This window comes from Takifugu rubripes, chromosome 5, assembly GCF_901000725.2.
Source record: "Takifugu rubripes chromosome 5, fTakRub1.2, whole genome shotgun sequence".
Lineage (NCBI taxonomy): Eukaryota > Metazoa > Chordata > Actinopteri > Tetraodontiformes > Tetraodontidae > Takifugu > Takifugu rubripes.
Genome location: NC_042289.1, coordinates 7,397,631 through 7,411,303, shown reverse-complemented (window position 1 = coordinate 7,411,303; position 13,673 = coordinate 7,397,631). Strand labels below are relative to the sequence as shown.

The 13,673-nt window shown below is 47.8% G+C and overlaps 3 protein-coding genes across 4 annotated transcripts; 1 reads left to right on the top strand and 2 right to left on the bottom strand.

Annotated features, from left to right (window-relative positions):
• Nucleotides 1–2,008: 2,008 nt before the first annotated feature.
• LOC101069595 (methionine-R-sulfoxide reductase B1-A) lies at nucleotides 2,009–3,485 on the bottom strand. The gene is made up of 4 exons (XM_011603872.2): nucleotides 3,341–3,485; nucleotides 2,641–2,783; nucleotides 2,444–2,558; nucleotides 2,009–2,362 (listed from the first exon to the last, which is right to left on the bottom strand). Exons 1-4 carry the CDS (start codon nucleotides 3,393–3,395, stop codon nucleotides 2,343–2,345), a joined length of 333 nt encoding a protein of 110 aa, XP_011602174.2. The 5' UTR covers nucleotides 3,396–3,485; the 3' UTR covers nucleotides 2,009–2,342.
• A 511-nt stretch (nucleotides 3,486–3,996) lies between these two features.
• On the top strand, nucleotides 3,997–10,482 carry LOC101076874 (testis-expressed protein 2-like). 2 transcript variants are annotated; one of them, XM_011603929.2, is made up of 13 exons: nucleotides 3,997–4,286; nucleotides 4,372–4,516; nucleotides 6,295–7,443; nucleotides 7,514–7,714; nucleotides 7,898–8,171; nucleotides 8,251–8,435; nucleotides 8,537–8,722; nucleotides 8,832–8,931; nucleotides 9,188–9,320; nucleotides 9,402–9,539; nucleotides 9,628–9,837; nucleotides 9,926–10,046; nucleotides 10,131–10,482. In XM_011603929.2, the coding sequence occupies exons 3-13, from the start codon at nucleotides 6,334–6,336 to the stop codon at nucleotides 10,275–10,277; spliced, it is 2,805 nt and encodes a 934-aa protein (XP_011602231.2). In that variant the 5' UTR covers nucleotides 3,997–4,286; nucleotides 4,372–4,516; nucleotides 6,295–6,333; the 3' UTR covers nucleotides 10,278–10,482. The 2 variants fall into 2 exon arrangements, with proteins under 2 accessions (XP_011602231.2, XP_029692645.1); XM_029836785.1 differs by having other exon boundaries at nucleotides 3,997–4,262; nucleotides 10,131–10,330.
• Nucleotides 10,469–13,158, bottom strand: LOC101069821 (60S ribosomal protein L3-like). Its single transcript, XM_003964549.3, has 10 exons — nucleotides 13,029–13,158; nucleotides 12,609–12,801; nucleotides 12,270–12,438; nucleotides 12,064–12,199; nucleotides 11,491–11,677; nucleotides 11,257–11,417; nucleotides 11,072–11,173; nucleotides 10,915–11,010; nucleotides 10,711–10,830; nucleotides 10,469–10,630 (listed from the first exon to the last, which is right to left on the bottom strand). The coding sequence occupies exons 1-10, from the start codon at nucleotides 13,029–13,031 to the stop codon at nucleotides 10,571–10,573; spliced, it is 1,227 nt and encodes a 408-aa protein (XP_003964598.1). The 5' UTR covers nucleotides 13,032–13,158; the 3' UTR covers nucleotides 10,469–10,570.
• Between the last annotated feature and the right edge of the window lie 515 nt (nucleotides 13,159–13,673).

The window sequence follows — 13,673 nt, the reverse complement described above, 5'->3', positions numbered from 1 at the left end:
AATTCTCTACTGAGTCAGAAAACATGGAAGAAAACCAGATTAGGACCACTTTTCGAACGTTTTGCCCCAAAGGCCACCTGTTCAGATAGCATTTAAGCTAGCAGCAAAAGGTGGCTACACAGCCCTTCAAGAGAAAACGATTGCAACGAATCATTGAAGCGAACCGGCTGCAGGAGATAAAGAGGAACCATCTGACATCCACCAAAATCTTCAAAACAGATTTGTGACAGAAATTTAGCAACGAAAAAACCCCAAACACCCTCAAGGCTCTGTTTATGCTTTCATTAATAACACTGAGAGTTGTGTTTGAGGCTCTGCAACATGTGGAGAGCAGCTCTGCATATTTACACCAAAGAAGAAGAAGAAGAAGAAGAAGACATTGTTGTCCAGCTTCCAGAGTGACCTCAGCTCCTGGGAAACAGACGACACACAGCCCCAGGAAACTGGACCAACTGGGGATAACAAGAGCAGGCCCGGCTCATGGAGACATCCATGGACCTGGCTCCTATATACGTTACAATTAAAGCAAGATGGCCGGCCAGTGAGTCTGTGAGGCTCTACACACACGCACACACACACACACACACACACGGTGCTGTTGCCCGAGGCTCATCCTTTGAGACGGAGGACATCCTCGCGGAGCTGCGTTTTAATGTAATTAAGGATCCAGTTTGCTTACACGAGCAGGATGAACCCCGGAGGTCAGTGGATCTGAGGCCGTCCTGTGATTCTATCGGCGGATTACCACTTCCTGCTTCCTGTTTGCTTCCTGTTGGCCATACAGCTGTGCCCTGATGCCGACCAGAAGGAGCGTTCTCACAGATTGCAGATGCTAATTGCGGGGGCAATTTCCTTTTTCCTCTTTGCTCTCATGTGGTTTGTCTTTGCTCTGTCCTCTCTTGTCTCTCAGAGGTGATATTTGGATGGTTTTTGTGACGCTGTGGGTGTTTGTTTTAGTTCCGATATACACCTTTGACTAATTTAGACTGCTGTACGTTCTTAACGGCTGCTTTTTTTCCAGCAAGGCCTCCAGGACAAAGCCGTCGTCACGTAGAAGAAACATAAAACAGTCTTCGCCTCAGATGAATCTAAAGGACATACCACCACGGCGCGCTAATGTTTGCACTTCCTGTCCTAATCCGGCGCCTGATGCAGCAGCTTTCATCTCCTCCTCTAATCTTTTATGCTTTGAAACAGGCGCTCCACACCTGCTCATCTCCAGACATTCTAAACACGACCAGCGCTATTGAACGCACCCTCACGTCCCCACGTTGTTTGGAATTCTTCCCCCTCCGGTTCACCAGACATCTGAAGGGAAGTTTTTAACTCAGACATACGCAGAACTTTTAGTCTGGATGAGGAAGACAAATCAGTTTAAACACAGAACGTAAGAGATTATAACAGCCCTAATAAAGTTATAGCTTTAGGAGTTTCTCTGCTCTTTGCTTGATCTCATTTAAACGATGTTTCCTTCTCAAATACCCGTGATGACGAGTTCATCAGGTGGGTTTTGGGGCAGGGAAACAGCTAAAGTCCACAGCGCTGGGTGGGGGGGGGGGGGGGGGCCACAGCCCTCTTTCTGACTGTGACCCAGGACATTTGTCCCACATTTTTAAATGTTAGTAGCTGTAAAGGTTGAGCTGAATAACCCCATGACCTTCGTATGGTGCAGTGGTTACCAGTCTCCTCACAGTGAGATTCTGGGTTTGATTCCTGCTGAGGTCTCTGCATCTTCTCCTCATGCCTGGTTTCCTCCTCGGTCCAAAAACAAACGTTATGTTCATTTAGAGTCTGAATTAGTCTTTGGCATGTTGCTGCAGCGTGAGCTCCATCGCGCGCACAGCGCCCTCTGGTGGTCGGTGCGCGTAAGTACACGTGGCGCATCAGTTGTGATGTGGCCAACACCGGAGAAATAACAGAATATTTTAGCCACGTTTAATGACTGTCATTTTTTTTTGTTCATGCACAGGAATGACTGTTTCAGGACCACGAAGACAGAAAGCAGGACTTTTTTTAAAATTCTTTTTTAATTGATACTTTTGCCTAAAACGTCAACAGTATGAAAAATCATGATTGGTTTTGTCTGAGACAGTAAATAAATAGATAAAACCTATGTGACATTGATTGTAGCGTCAGTGATTTGCTTTGATAAGTGCTGATAATTGCATAATTAGACGGTCCTGAGGTCAGTCCTCTGGTCTTGCCCTGCGGTGAGATCGCCATTCTTCAGATCCCTGGTGCTCCCAGATTGGGGTTTTTCCCAGATCTCGTCACCCAGCGTCCACACAGTCAGCAGCATCAGAGAAATGTCTGCAAGTCCTCCACGTCTTCAGCCGGCTCACCTACTGTCCGTCCACCTTATCTGTGCAATAAAGTGCAAGGAATAAGTTCTCAGTCCGCCACACAGAAATCAATACCAGCCTCCTGTGCTTGAGAATCGGACCTTTGGGAATGAACCTCAGTGAGCTGCTGAATATTCAGAAACGAGACAGGCCCCTGGAGGGCCCGTCGTTTACGAACTCGTGTCCCAGGCCATTTCCACATTTCCCACACCGTACCTGGAGGCACACATCATAAACACCACTCAAGTTCTGCGTATTTGAAGCGAGCGTATTGTCCTTCCGCTCGTCTGCTGGGTACCTTATAGGCCCCAGGCCTCTCCTCGTGCTTGGACACGCTGTTGTCGTGGATGGTCTCGGTGAAGGCCGGCCAGGGAGAAGAGTGCTCGAACTTGGACCGGCTGGAGAACAGCTGGTGGTCGCACTTGGAGCACACGTAAATCCCTGGTGCAAAACACACAGGCTGCAACGTAAACCTTAAGATTCACCATTTAAATCTACAGCTTGCTTTTAATGACTGAAGGTAAAAGTATTTGGCACTATCTCGTTTTCTTCCTCTTCCTCGCTCTTAAAGCAAAGTGTGACCTCGTGTGGTTTTGTAACCAAAGAGCAGATTACAAAATAACCTGTCGTCCATTTTCTCTTAGGTAAGCGCCGTAATAAAGTCCTTAAGAGCTTTGTAACTCCCACCTTTACCTCTAGATAACAACGTTACATTCCAGAAGTAAAACAAAACACATATTTGTTGCGTAACCGGAAGACAGATTACAAAATAAAGATTTGTTGACTATCTTCTTTTAAATAATCTCTCTGAACATTTGATACAGGACCATTGTAGTGGTGCCTATTTTAATTACTAGTTATTTATTAGCTTCCACGAGCTAACTGGTAGCCGATAGTTAGCTAAATAGTTCACCGTGGTCACCAACTTTATTTTTGTCGAACTCGCCGCCATGATGACATTTCAAAGGTAGATAAACAAGTTACAGTAATGACGGTACCTGTTTTAAAGTGGGCTTTAAAGACCTCCCCGCCGAAGAAACTACAGAAGGACATGCCGGTGCTGTTAAAAAGACAGGTTTAATCTGATGGAACTTGTTTTTGGAGAAGCGGATATTCCTCCCTAACCACTTCCGGTTATCCCACCAAAATAAAACTGAGACGGCGCTACAAATTAAAGGTTTTGAACGGTCGTGATGATTGTTTTATTCAATTGTGTTTTCTAGCATTCTGTTCTATTTCATTTTAATCCAATAGTCTTTTTGATTGTTTTGTCTGGTTTTATTTTTCCTGATTTTAACTTCATAATCCAGGTTATATTCTGATGCACAGTCTTGTTCATGCAAAATCCACAAATGATATTCAGGATCTCTGCAAAACTTTGATCATATGGGCCTATATTTTAAAAACTATATTATATTCAAACACTGACATATACATATATGTGGGTCATCAGACCAAACATGGTTTGAGTTTTATTTTCTATACATTTTTACACTACATTTTACACTATCTTGGTTTATTTGCATTTAGAACATTTGCGTACATAATCTTGTTTATTGATATATGTACTAGCCAAATGAATCACTACTAAACTAAATGCCAAATCTGGACATGCATCAGCAAAAGACTCCCACTTCTGCTTTGAAAGAACTTTTTGAGCCCGACCTGGCCTGAGTTTTTTCCAGGTCTCTTACGTAAGCGTGCGTACCCGGGCTGCGGTGTCACGCCGCGAGAGTTGAGCGCAGAGAGGAGGAGTCGCTCTCCCGGCGTCTAATCTGGATTAGATTTTCCAGCGTCCAGTCAGGACACCAATAATCACATAATTGCGTATTGGTTCGAAGCGTCCCGGAGCGGTAGAAATGAGCGTCGTGTACGATGGCGACGCGTCTGACGCGTTTGTCTCCTGGCAGAGTTGATTAGGTAACGGTCGTTTAAATGACTTTGGTGGGTGTTTGTTTGTTTGTTTTACCGCAATCATTTGAACAAAAGTCTCGTGATTTATTTATTTCTTTTTTGCTTCCTGCTGCAGGTAGACCATGCGCATCCCCGTGCGCGGCACGCTGCGGTATGCAGGGCGACCACCGCAGCCTGCTCGCAACGACTTCTGCAGAAATCTGTGACACTGACGGGGGTCGCGAATCACCACAGCCCTCGATTAAACATGCCAGAGTCGAGTGAGTAGAAGAATTCAGTCCATTTAACTCACGTCCAGCCTGTCTCCGTTGACCAGTCTGTCTTCTATTTCCAAAAAAAAACCCCAACACAAACAAACAAACAAAGCCCAGCCCATTAATCAATTCTAAATGAGCTTTAGCATCACTGAGCTTGTGATACCCAGACAAGCTCTCTGCCAAAGGTGTCAGTTCTAGGGTAGAAGGTAGTTTGAGGAGAGGATTAATCTCTGTCTAGTCTGAGCGGGGAACAATCTGAGGGAAGCATGTTCGCCCTTATCTGACTCAGATGTCTGACGCTGACTTCTGCAGAGGCCAGGTCGAAATTAGCAACTGAAATATCAAATATACCCTTGCCTGGTCTTCACTTCCTGTTTTGTCACCCTGCTGGTAACTGATGCTCAGGAGCAAACAGTTCCTATATGTAATTAAGCCCTCAGTTATGGATTCTAAAGGCAGAACAATAAAATGAGTTTGAAAGAAGGAAATGGTATTAAAGTATTGCCGTTTTAAATAACCATTACATCATTTCTTTCTTTTTTAAATGAGTTGCTTTACTAGACAGTAAGTTAACGCATAAAGATATTTTAGTGGTCTATCCACTCACATAAATAAGGGTCAATTTCAAATCAAAATCAGCAGGTCCTCACAAGGATTGTGTTCTTATCCCCAGCTACGCACGTATAAACATGCGTTTATCACATGACACGCTTGACAAACAATTACAAAGGGTTAATAAATGACACAGAATCACAGACTGGGATACAAAATATAATAAAAAAAAGTCTTTATCTTGGGATTGTAGAGATCCAGAGATCAATCCAGCGGGTGCCGTGGTGCACGGTTCACACGCAGCAGCAGTTGCGGTTATTAGTTTGACAAACGGCCCGGCGAGCTGGGACTAAAATAAACACCTCCTAGGGAATAATTAGGGGCCGTGCATTTTTCCATCCCCTTTGATTTGTTTTCTTATAAGCGCTCGCTTTGGTCACTGATCTTGTTTGCAATTTTGTGGCCACTCAAACCCCGACAGAAAGCCTCTTTAATAGGGAAGCTTACACTCAAGCACATTTTAACTCCCCTGTAGGGGTTCGTGTCGCATGGAAAACATGTCGTTTAAGGCGCGTTGGTGAAACGTTCTCAAAGAGCTGATTTCCCCTGAGGAAACCATTAATTATTGTCGAATTCAGCAGGGTCTGAGCAGGGTTGAGCGGCGTGTGTGCTCCCTTTAATTGTTAGTGGGATCTTTGTCAGCGTCAGATATGGTGAGGGAGTGACGCTGCGGAGGGTGTTATGATTACGAGTGATGTTCCGAGTGAACATGTGTGTTCATGTGGGCGTTTGGTGCAGAAACCAGCACGCTGGCATCTCAGTAGACTTTGGCTGATACTACAGGCAGATCTAAAATGTCAACAGAAGACAATTAGATGGAAACAAACTCATTATCGGATCACTGCGCATAATTTGGGATTAGCCGTTAGCGTGGGATTAAAGTCCTGTTGATGATGGTTGGAGAAGCACAGCCCTCATCTGCCTCCCCCTCCAACTGCGAACTGATGGACAGAGGAGAACGCTTGAAAACGGCAAATAAGGAAGCACAGAGGAGTTTAGGGGGAGCAAGTAGGGAGGAAAAAAGAAGAAACATGTGGTTGTTGATTTGAGGGTCCGATGTTCACATTTTATTCTGTCAGTGCAGCAGAATTCATGACGATGGACCTTCACCACCCTGAAAGAGGATGTCACAAGTGGAGCAGTGCTAACCTCGTACTCTGTGTCTGCAGACACTCGGACCGCCGCTTCCTCGCTGTAGCACCCTTTTGATGGTCACCATGGAGGAGAGCAAGCTCATCATCAGCCTGGACTGTCACAATGAAGGCCCCATTGTGGCCTTTTCCAAGGACAAACCAAGAGGCAGGGAGAGCCAGCCTGACCTAAGCATTGGGATGGATCTAGACCTGAGCCAGAGCCACCACTCCCACCGCTCCTTCCTGCCTCACTCTCCGTCTTCCCCGGGCTCTCTAGCCGATCTGTCCGCACTGTCAGCCGGCCTGCTGGCGACCACCGGCCTGGTCAAGTCCTCATCCACCGACCTGGATCCTAGCGAGAGCAGATCCCCGAGAGGCCGACCTCTGCTCACCCTGGTCAAGTCACTGAGCACAGAGATTTCCTGGCGGGCCGAGCCAGATGTCAACCTTTCCAGGTCTGACTCCAGGCTTCATCTGCATCCTTGGAAGCAGCATCCAAAGATCCCAGAGGCCAGGCCCCAAGCAGGGGGAGTGGCCGAAGGGGACGACTGGGTGACGGCGTCGTCCGCTGAACCTCGGGGGAGCTCGCTGATCGCAGAGCTGGAGGACAAACGCAAGAAGTTCTCTGAGGCCATGCAGGATCAGTTGAGCATGCTGAGCAAGATGATTGGTGATGAAAGCTGCATTCCCAAACAAGGAAGAACTTCAAGCCTTGGAGATTCGTCAGTATTCCAGAGCAGCTGCGAAAAAGATGAAGGTGGAGAAGATCCAACCATGAAATGCAGGAAGAGACCCGACGGTGAGCACAAAGGATCGTATGATCCACCAGTGAAAAGACCTCAACAGGGACCCTTAACTGATAGAGCGATGCTTGAGATGATGGATCTCCAGAATGGATCTGGGGGGAGAACTAACGCCCGTCCTCGAGTCCGGGCCCCAGGCTCATCCCTGCCTCTCCACTGGCTCTTCCTCGTGGGGCTTTTAGCTTACAGTTTCTTTGTGTTGCCGCTGCCGCCGTACCTGACGGGTCTGTTTTTAGGGGTTGTGGGTGGTTTCATGTTGGGCCTGGGAGCGATGTTCACCTTCGCCCCTCGACGTTCGTCGACAAAACCCAACAGAGGACCGCGCAAACAGCTGACGCTGGGTCCGTTGGACGGGGAGCACGCAGATGCCGAAATCCTGGAGGTAAACCAGAGTTTATTCAGAAGCTTTGAAAGAAAAGTGATGGATAACTCAGTTTTTCCCCACCTGCCAGGGATGGATGAATGAATCGCACAGCTACGACCCCGAGTCTTTTCACCCTTCCATCATGCACTCTGTCCATGTAACCCTGGATGGGAGCCGGTTGTCCCTGGCGTACCCGCGCACTAACGTGCCCCGCTGGGCGGGTTTCGATGAGGTGCCACACGAGGCCTCGTTCCTGCGCTCTTGCACGTACCAGCTGGCTAAATGCAAGGTCAGTGCCTAAACACAATAATCCATAGTAACCATGACCAGCTGTTTCCATAGTAACCATGACCGGCTATCTTTTCTTGCTTAGCTGTAAACTTTTGAAAGTGGGGCGACCTTTTGGATCTGCTTTTGGGTTGGCAGATATTGTCGGCACAGTTACATCCTGTTCTAATCCCGTTGGACCCAGGTATCTCTGCTGCCCCCCGGACTGGCTCGGAAGAGATTGTGGAACAAGAAATACCCCGTCTGCATCACTCTGGCTGATGGGGAAAGAGGGGAAGAGAGCCCATCTCAGGTTCAGGAGCAGGACGAAAGACCACGGAGGGATGCGGTAACAGAACAACAGCTTCCTGTCAACCTCTACCTGTTTGGCCGCACAGGAAGAGAGAAAGAGGAGTGGTTCCAGCACTTCCTGTCTGCCTCCCGAGCCGATCCTAGCACGAGCAGAGAGGAGAGCCCAGGTAAAGGGATGATACTTTCTGTCTTTCCATTAGTTTAATGTCTGAACTCCCTCTCTTCCCATCTTTCCTCTATATTTAGACATTTCCTGTGGTGGAGACGCTGTCAAAGAAAACACCAGCGACGATGCGGCGGACTCGTCCGGGGGCATCAAAGCAAGGCTGGAATTGGACTACAGCACCTTCATGACTCAGCTGATTGAGAGTAGCAGTACCATTCAGAGTCCTGGCCCAAGTGACAAGGAGGGCCAACCGGTCCACAAGAAGGTGCATGAGCACTTTATCCCTTACAGCTTGTGTAATCTTTAGAAATTACACATGAAACATGTTTGTGTTTTGCCTCATGTAAACTTCAGTTTCCCCTCCAGGTGCACAATAAAGAGGAGGTGCCCAGAGCCGATACCAGTCCAGGTCCTGGAGTTGGGGGACTCTCCGAGGGTCATCCGTTGTGGCTGAACTCCCTAGTGGGGAGGATCTTCTGGGACTTTCTCCGAGAGAAGTACTGGACGGATCAGGTGGCTCAGAAGATCCAGAAGAAGCTCAGCAAGATCAAGGTGAGCATGTGATCATCTGTGATTTCATAGAAGAAATGAATTCCTCTATTTTCCTGTGTTTTGGAAGGACACGCCCACAAAATCTGTGCCTTAAATGTCCTCATGACAGCTGCCATACTTCATGAATGAGCTAACCCTGGCTGATCTGGATATGGGCACATGTCTGCCGCAAGTCCTCGGCACCTCCAAACCCACCCTGGATCGCAGAGGTACACACATTCTTCTACGCTCCTCTTCCTGACTGTGGCTCGATGTGTTGTTGTCCAGAGTTTGTTGTGTCTGCCCTTACATTTCTCAACTGTCTCCATCTTAAGTGCGACAGAAAGGGATTAGCAATCCTCACCCAAAGCTTAACTGACAACAAGCAGCCTCTGCCTCCAGCATTGATCCAGATCTGCGAGATGCATCGACACCGTGGTGTCCACTGAAGTACTAACCACTATTATCTTCGACCTTCTCCACCAGGCCTGTGGCTGGAGCTGCAGCTGGTGTACACCGGTTGCCTTCAAATGTCCTTGGAGACTAAGATGAACCTGTGCAAGCTGGGTAAAGAGGGGGAGGATGAAGCCCACGGCGTCCTGGAGAGCCAGTCGGCGAGGTGAGTCGGGTTCGGTGCTACTCACGCTGTGTTAAACCCAGAGATGTGCTTTTAAAGGGCACTTCCTGCTGTTTTTTCCAGCTCCAATCCCAGACTGTCTGTACTGGCTGACAGTGATGAAGAGTCATCCAGCGCCGACTCTTCTGATGAGGACGATGGTCCTTCTTGTGAGACACAGGGCTCAGGGGGCGATAAGAGCATGATGACAACCAGTGAAGGGTAAACTGTCAATTATGAACAATCTAACTGATTCATTTGGATATTAGTTAAGCAGTTTGCTCTATTGGACTCTTTTATCGCCCCACAGACACGTCGGCGTCAGCACAAGCAGAAAAATCTTACGGTTTGTGGACAAGATAGCAAAGTCAAAGTATTTCCAGAAAGCCACAGAGAACGAGTACATCAGGAAGAAGATAGCTGAGGTGTCCAACATGCCTCTGATGCTAACCGTGGAGGTTCTGGAACTGTCTGGAACTCTGGCAATCAATATTCCCCCGCCCCCTACAGACAGGATCTGGTACTGCTTTGTAGTCTTTCCTTTATTAACATGAAACAATGTTTATCCGAGGTCGGTGCCTCATTCCTACATTTTGGCGCCTCTTCAGGTACAGTTTCCTGCTGCCTCCCAGGTTGGACCTTCACGTGCGTCCCGTGCTCGGGGACAGGGAGGTCACCTTTACTCACGTCACTGAGTGGATCGAGAAGAAACTGCAGTGCGAGTTCCAGGTCAGTCCGCTTCACCAGAACAAATAAACTCTGACGTCTTTCGTTTTCCTCAAACTTGTTCTTCATTGGAATCCCCCCCAACAGAAAGTGTTTGTCATGCCCAACATGGACGACCTCTACCTGCCACTGATGACATCTGGTCTGGACATCCCACCCACAGTGCACCAGCCCTCAGTCCATCCTCCATCCCAGCAGTCTTCAGTGGAGTCCCAGGACTACCAGTCAGAGTAGCTCTTTGCTAGTTGCTGGTTTTGCGGAGGCCATCGTGGCATAGAGAGCTGACTGGATTAAACATTGGCAGACAACGAGACAGCGCTGGCTCTCTCAACGGCGCATCGAACCAGAATATTTTTGGAGATTACAGATCCGCAGGAATGTCTGTGGAATGAACTGGATATTATCGTTCATTAAATAAAACCAGCTTTGGAACTTTAGATGTGTTTATCACAGATTTTGATCGGCTAAATCACACACTGGCCACTATCAGAGCAATTCAAACAAAACCAGAGAAAAACAAAACTTTTTCAGGCTTCTTCCGTCAGAGGCTCCAGAGTTTTTTTCAGGACGTCCTTCTTCAGGGGCCCCTGCGAGTGCAGCACACCAGAAATCAGCTTTTCACAACTGCGGCGGGTTACGGAGGCTAATGCCGTTAGCATTCTCATACCATAAACGCCCTCTTCTCCTGGGCGGTCTGGAAGCGGCCGTGACCGAACTTGGAGGTGGTGTCGATGAATTTGAGTTCGATGGTCTCCCTGGCCTTGCGGGACGTGTGCACCAGCAGAGACTGCACCAGGAGCAGGCAGAGAAGCACATTTAACAGTATTGCTCCAGCGACCACGAGCGGCTGAACGCGCCGGTGACGTCACACCTTTCTGAGGGTGAGCACGCGTTTCTTAGGCCCGACCACGCAGCCTTTCACCATGACGAAGTCGTTGTTCACTTCACCGTAGTGAGGAAACCCTCCCTAGAGGGGATGGGGGGTGTTAAAGGCTTAATTAAAGAATAGAACATGTTCCAAGGGTTACCATGGGTGTGATGGTCTTCTGGCTGGTGTCATAGTGAGTGGAGGCATTGTTTCGGATCACTTTTCCATCGTGGACGTGCACGCCCCTCCCGATCCGATAAATCTGAAGACAGAGGAAAATGGTGAAGATGGTTTCTGTGATTAAACTGAGCTCAATAGGCAGTTTGGGGAAAACTGATCACTCACTTTCTTATTGATCTCCGTACGGTGATAATAGCCCTTCTGGCCAGCGCGCGCTATAGTGTATCCCACACGGGCGGGGTGCCAAGCTCCGATGCACGCCACTTTCCTCAGCCCTTTGTGGGTCTTCCTGGGAAGCTTCTTCGTGTGCCAGCGGCTCATCACACCTGTCGATGCACAGACTCGGGGGCTCAGTTGGCCTCCATGGCGGGACTTTTAAACACGTAGCCTGTTTGTGACCTTTAAAGCCGCGGCCCTTGGTGACTCCGATGATGTCGATCGTCTCGTCCTGGTAGAAGACGCTGGACACGGGCACGGCCTGCTCCAGGTGCTCCTTGGCCCAGTCAACCTTGTCTGAGATGCTTCCCCCGTTTAACTGCACTTCCATGATGTGGGCCTTTTTTTGGCCGATGGGCAGCAGCCGCATCTGGAAATGACAGCAGAGAGCTCCAGCTATGACCAAAGCATTTTTTAAAATCCATGTTACTTTTCAAGGATCTTTACTTTTCAGGATTCACGGGCCTGTGCTCTCAGAGGATTCACAGTGCCGTTAGGATGGTTTTTGCTAAAATAAATGCTGTTGCTGCAGCCCCACGGGTTGGTTCATCCCTGGAAGTTATTTTTAAACATGCTATCTGAAACGGCACCTCCCCAGCCCTGGTGGCCTGAATGATGTGGCTCTTGGCCTTAGAGACATTTAACATGTAGCATGTGACCTGGAGGAAAACTCAGAGACCTTTAATAAAAGCTGGCACCCTGTGGATCAGTGTCAACTGACATGGCGAGGTTCTAAAACCAGACTTAGTGATCTACCTGAGTGTGAATAATGACCCTGATCACTGAGCAGTACTTCTTCATTTGTTCAAACTCCTTCTCAAGCTGCTTCTTTCCCTTCTCATCCTGCCACTTCTTGCTGTATTTGGTGAAAGCTTTCTTCTTGCTCTTGTACCTGGGGGCGAGAAAAGGTCAAATTCAGCCCAGAACGGCAGCAGCGTGGGTGCAGCTGACTGAATTCACACCAGTTTCGATAAAATCTGCGTTTGCACTCGTCGCTCAGGTGCTCTGCAAAGACGCTTTTGAAGGAACGCAGGCCGTGGACCGTCTGGATGTACCCCACCACCCCGACCACGATGACAGGAGGGGTTTCAATAATGGTGACTGCTTCTACCTCCTCTCGTTTCGCCTGCTCTGTTGACACAGAAAAAAGGATGAGGCAGCTTTAGATGCAGCACCGGGAAAGAGACAGAACATTTGGATTATGCTTTTGTAAACACCAAAAACCAGCACTGATGGCTGGAATTTACTCCTTTTCCCTTCAATTCTCACTCATCCCCATCAGTAAGTCCTGTCGCGCATACTGAGGCCAACGCGCTGCACCTCCCTCAGCGTGTGGGTCATGCCAGCCTTATATCCCAAGAAAGCGGTGAGGTGCACCGGACGCCTGGCATCGTCTTTGGGCCACGAACGCACCCTGCCCCTGTGCTTCTTGCTGCGCTTGTGTGGCAAGAAGCCTGTGTGTCCATGGCGAGGGGCGTGGAACTTGCGATGTGACTGGGAGATGACATAAGCCGCAAAAAAAAGGAACATTTTAATTAATAATTCCACAAGAACTCCAGTAATAAATGAGCGATATAACACACTGCGCTTTCAAATGAATCCTCAAATTTTTTTGATCTCAATAAACACACAGAGAATGTCCAACATTGACCGTCAAACCAAATGAGACAAATAAAAGACAGACAAAAGCACAAAAAACAGAAAACATGAGGAGCACTGACCATGGCTGCACGCTCTCCGGAGCAGGGACGTAAACAGGGAGGCTGTGGTGATGGAAGACTCACACACAAGATGGACTAGACAGTAGAGGGGCTCTAATTTGGTGTTTGGCCCTGTTCAGAGCCGTATTCTCTTTCAAACTAGGCAATCTCTGCCAAGATCAAAAGAAGACGGGAGGAGGGAAGAAGAGAGGCCCAGAAGTTTGGGGAGGTGGAGAAACCCAGTGGACAGGAACGGCATGACCAAGAATGGTGACAGAAACTGACCAGGAGATTTCATTTCTTTCTTTAAAAATGAAATCATTTAACTCCAAACATTTAAGACAGGAGCGTATGTCACAATGGGGAACTTAATATCTATACATCTATAAAGCTTTAAATCAAAATGAATTATTGTCTGATTATAGTATGTTATTATTAGTGAAACTCGCCCCAAAACAGCCCGTTAAAAATCTAAAATTTTGTTATAAAGTCACGAGCGCCCCCGTCTGGTCTACTTATATATTACAATATATGAACTTCTAAACTTTCCTTTTTAACCCTCGTGCATTAGAAAGGTAAATTGTGCCTTGTAAATAGAAATAAATTAGTCAATTTCACTAACTGTATAACTGACACAGCAAAACACTGCGTGTCAAATTAGTATCT

Coding starts and splice junctions, on each gene's coding strand:
- LOC101076874 (XM_011603929.2), top strand. CDS start 6,334: ATGGTCACCATGGAGGAGAGCAAGCTCATCATCAGCCTGGACTGTCAC. Junction 8,172..8,250: donor GAGCAGAGAGGAGAGCCCAG/GTAAAGGGATGA, acceptor CTCTATATTTAG/ACATTTCCTGTGGTGGAGAC. Junction 8,436..8,536: donor GCCAACCGGTCCACAAGAAG/GTGCATGAGCAC, acceptor TTTCCCCTCCAG/GTGCACAATAAAGAGGAGGT.
- LOC101069821 (XM_003964549.3), bottom strand. Junction 10,831..10,914: donor GCGTGCTCACCCTCAGAAAG/GTGTGACGTCAC, acceptor CTCCTGGTGCAG/TCTCTGCTGGTGCACACGTC. Junction 10,631..10,710: donor AGGAGAAGAGGGCGTTTATG/GTATGAGAATGC, acceptor CTGCACTCGCAG/GGGCCCCTGAAGAAGGACGT.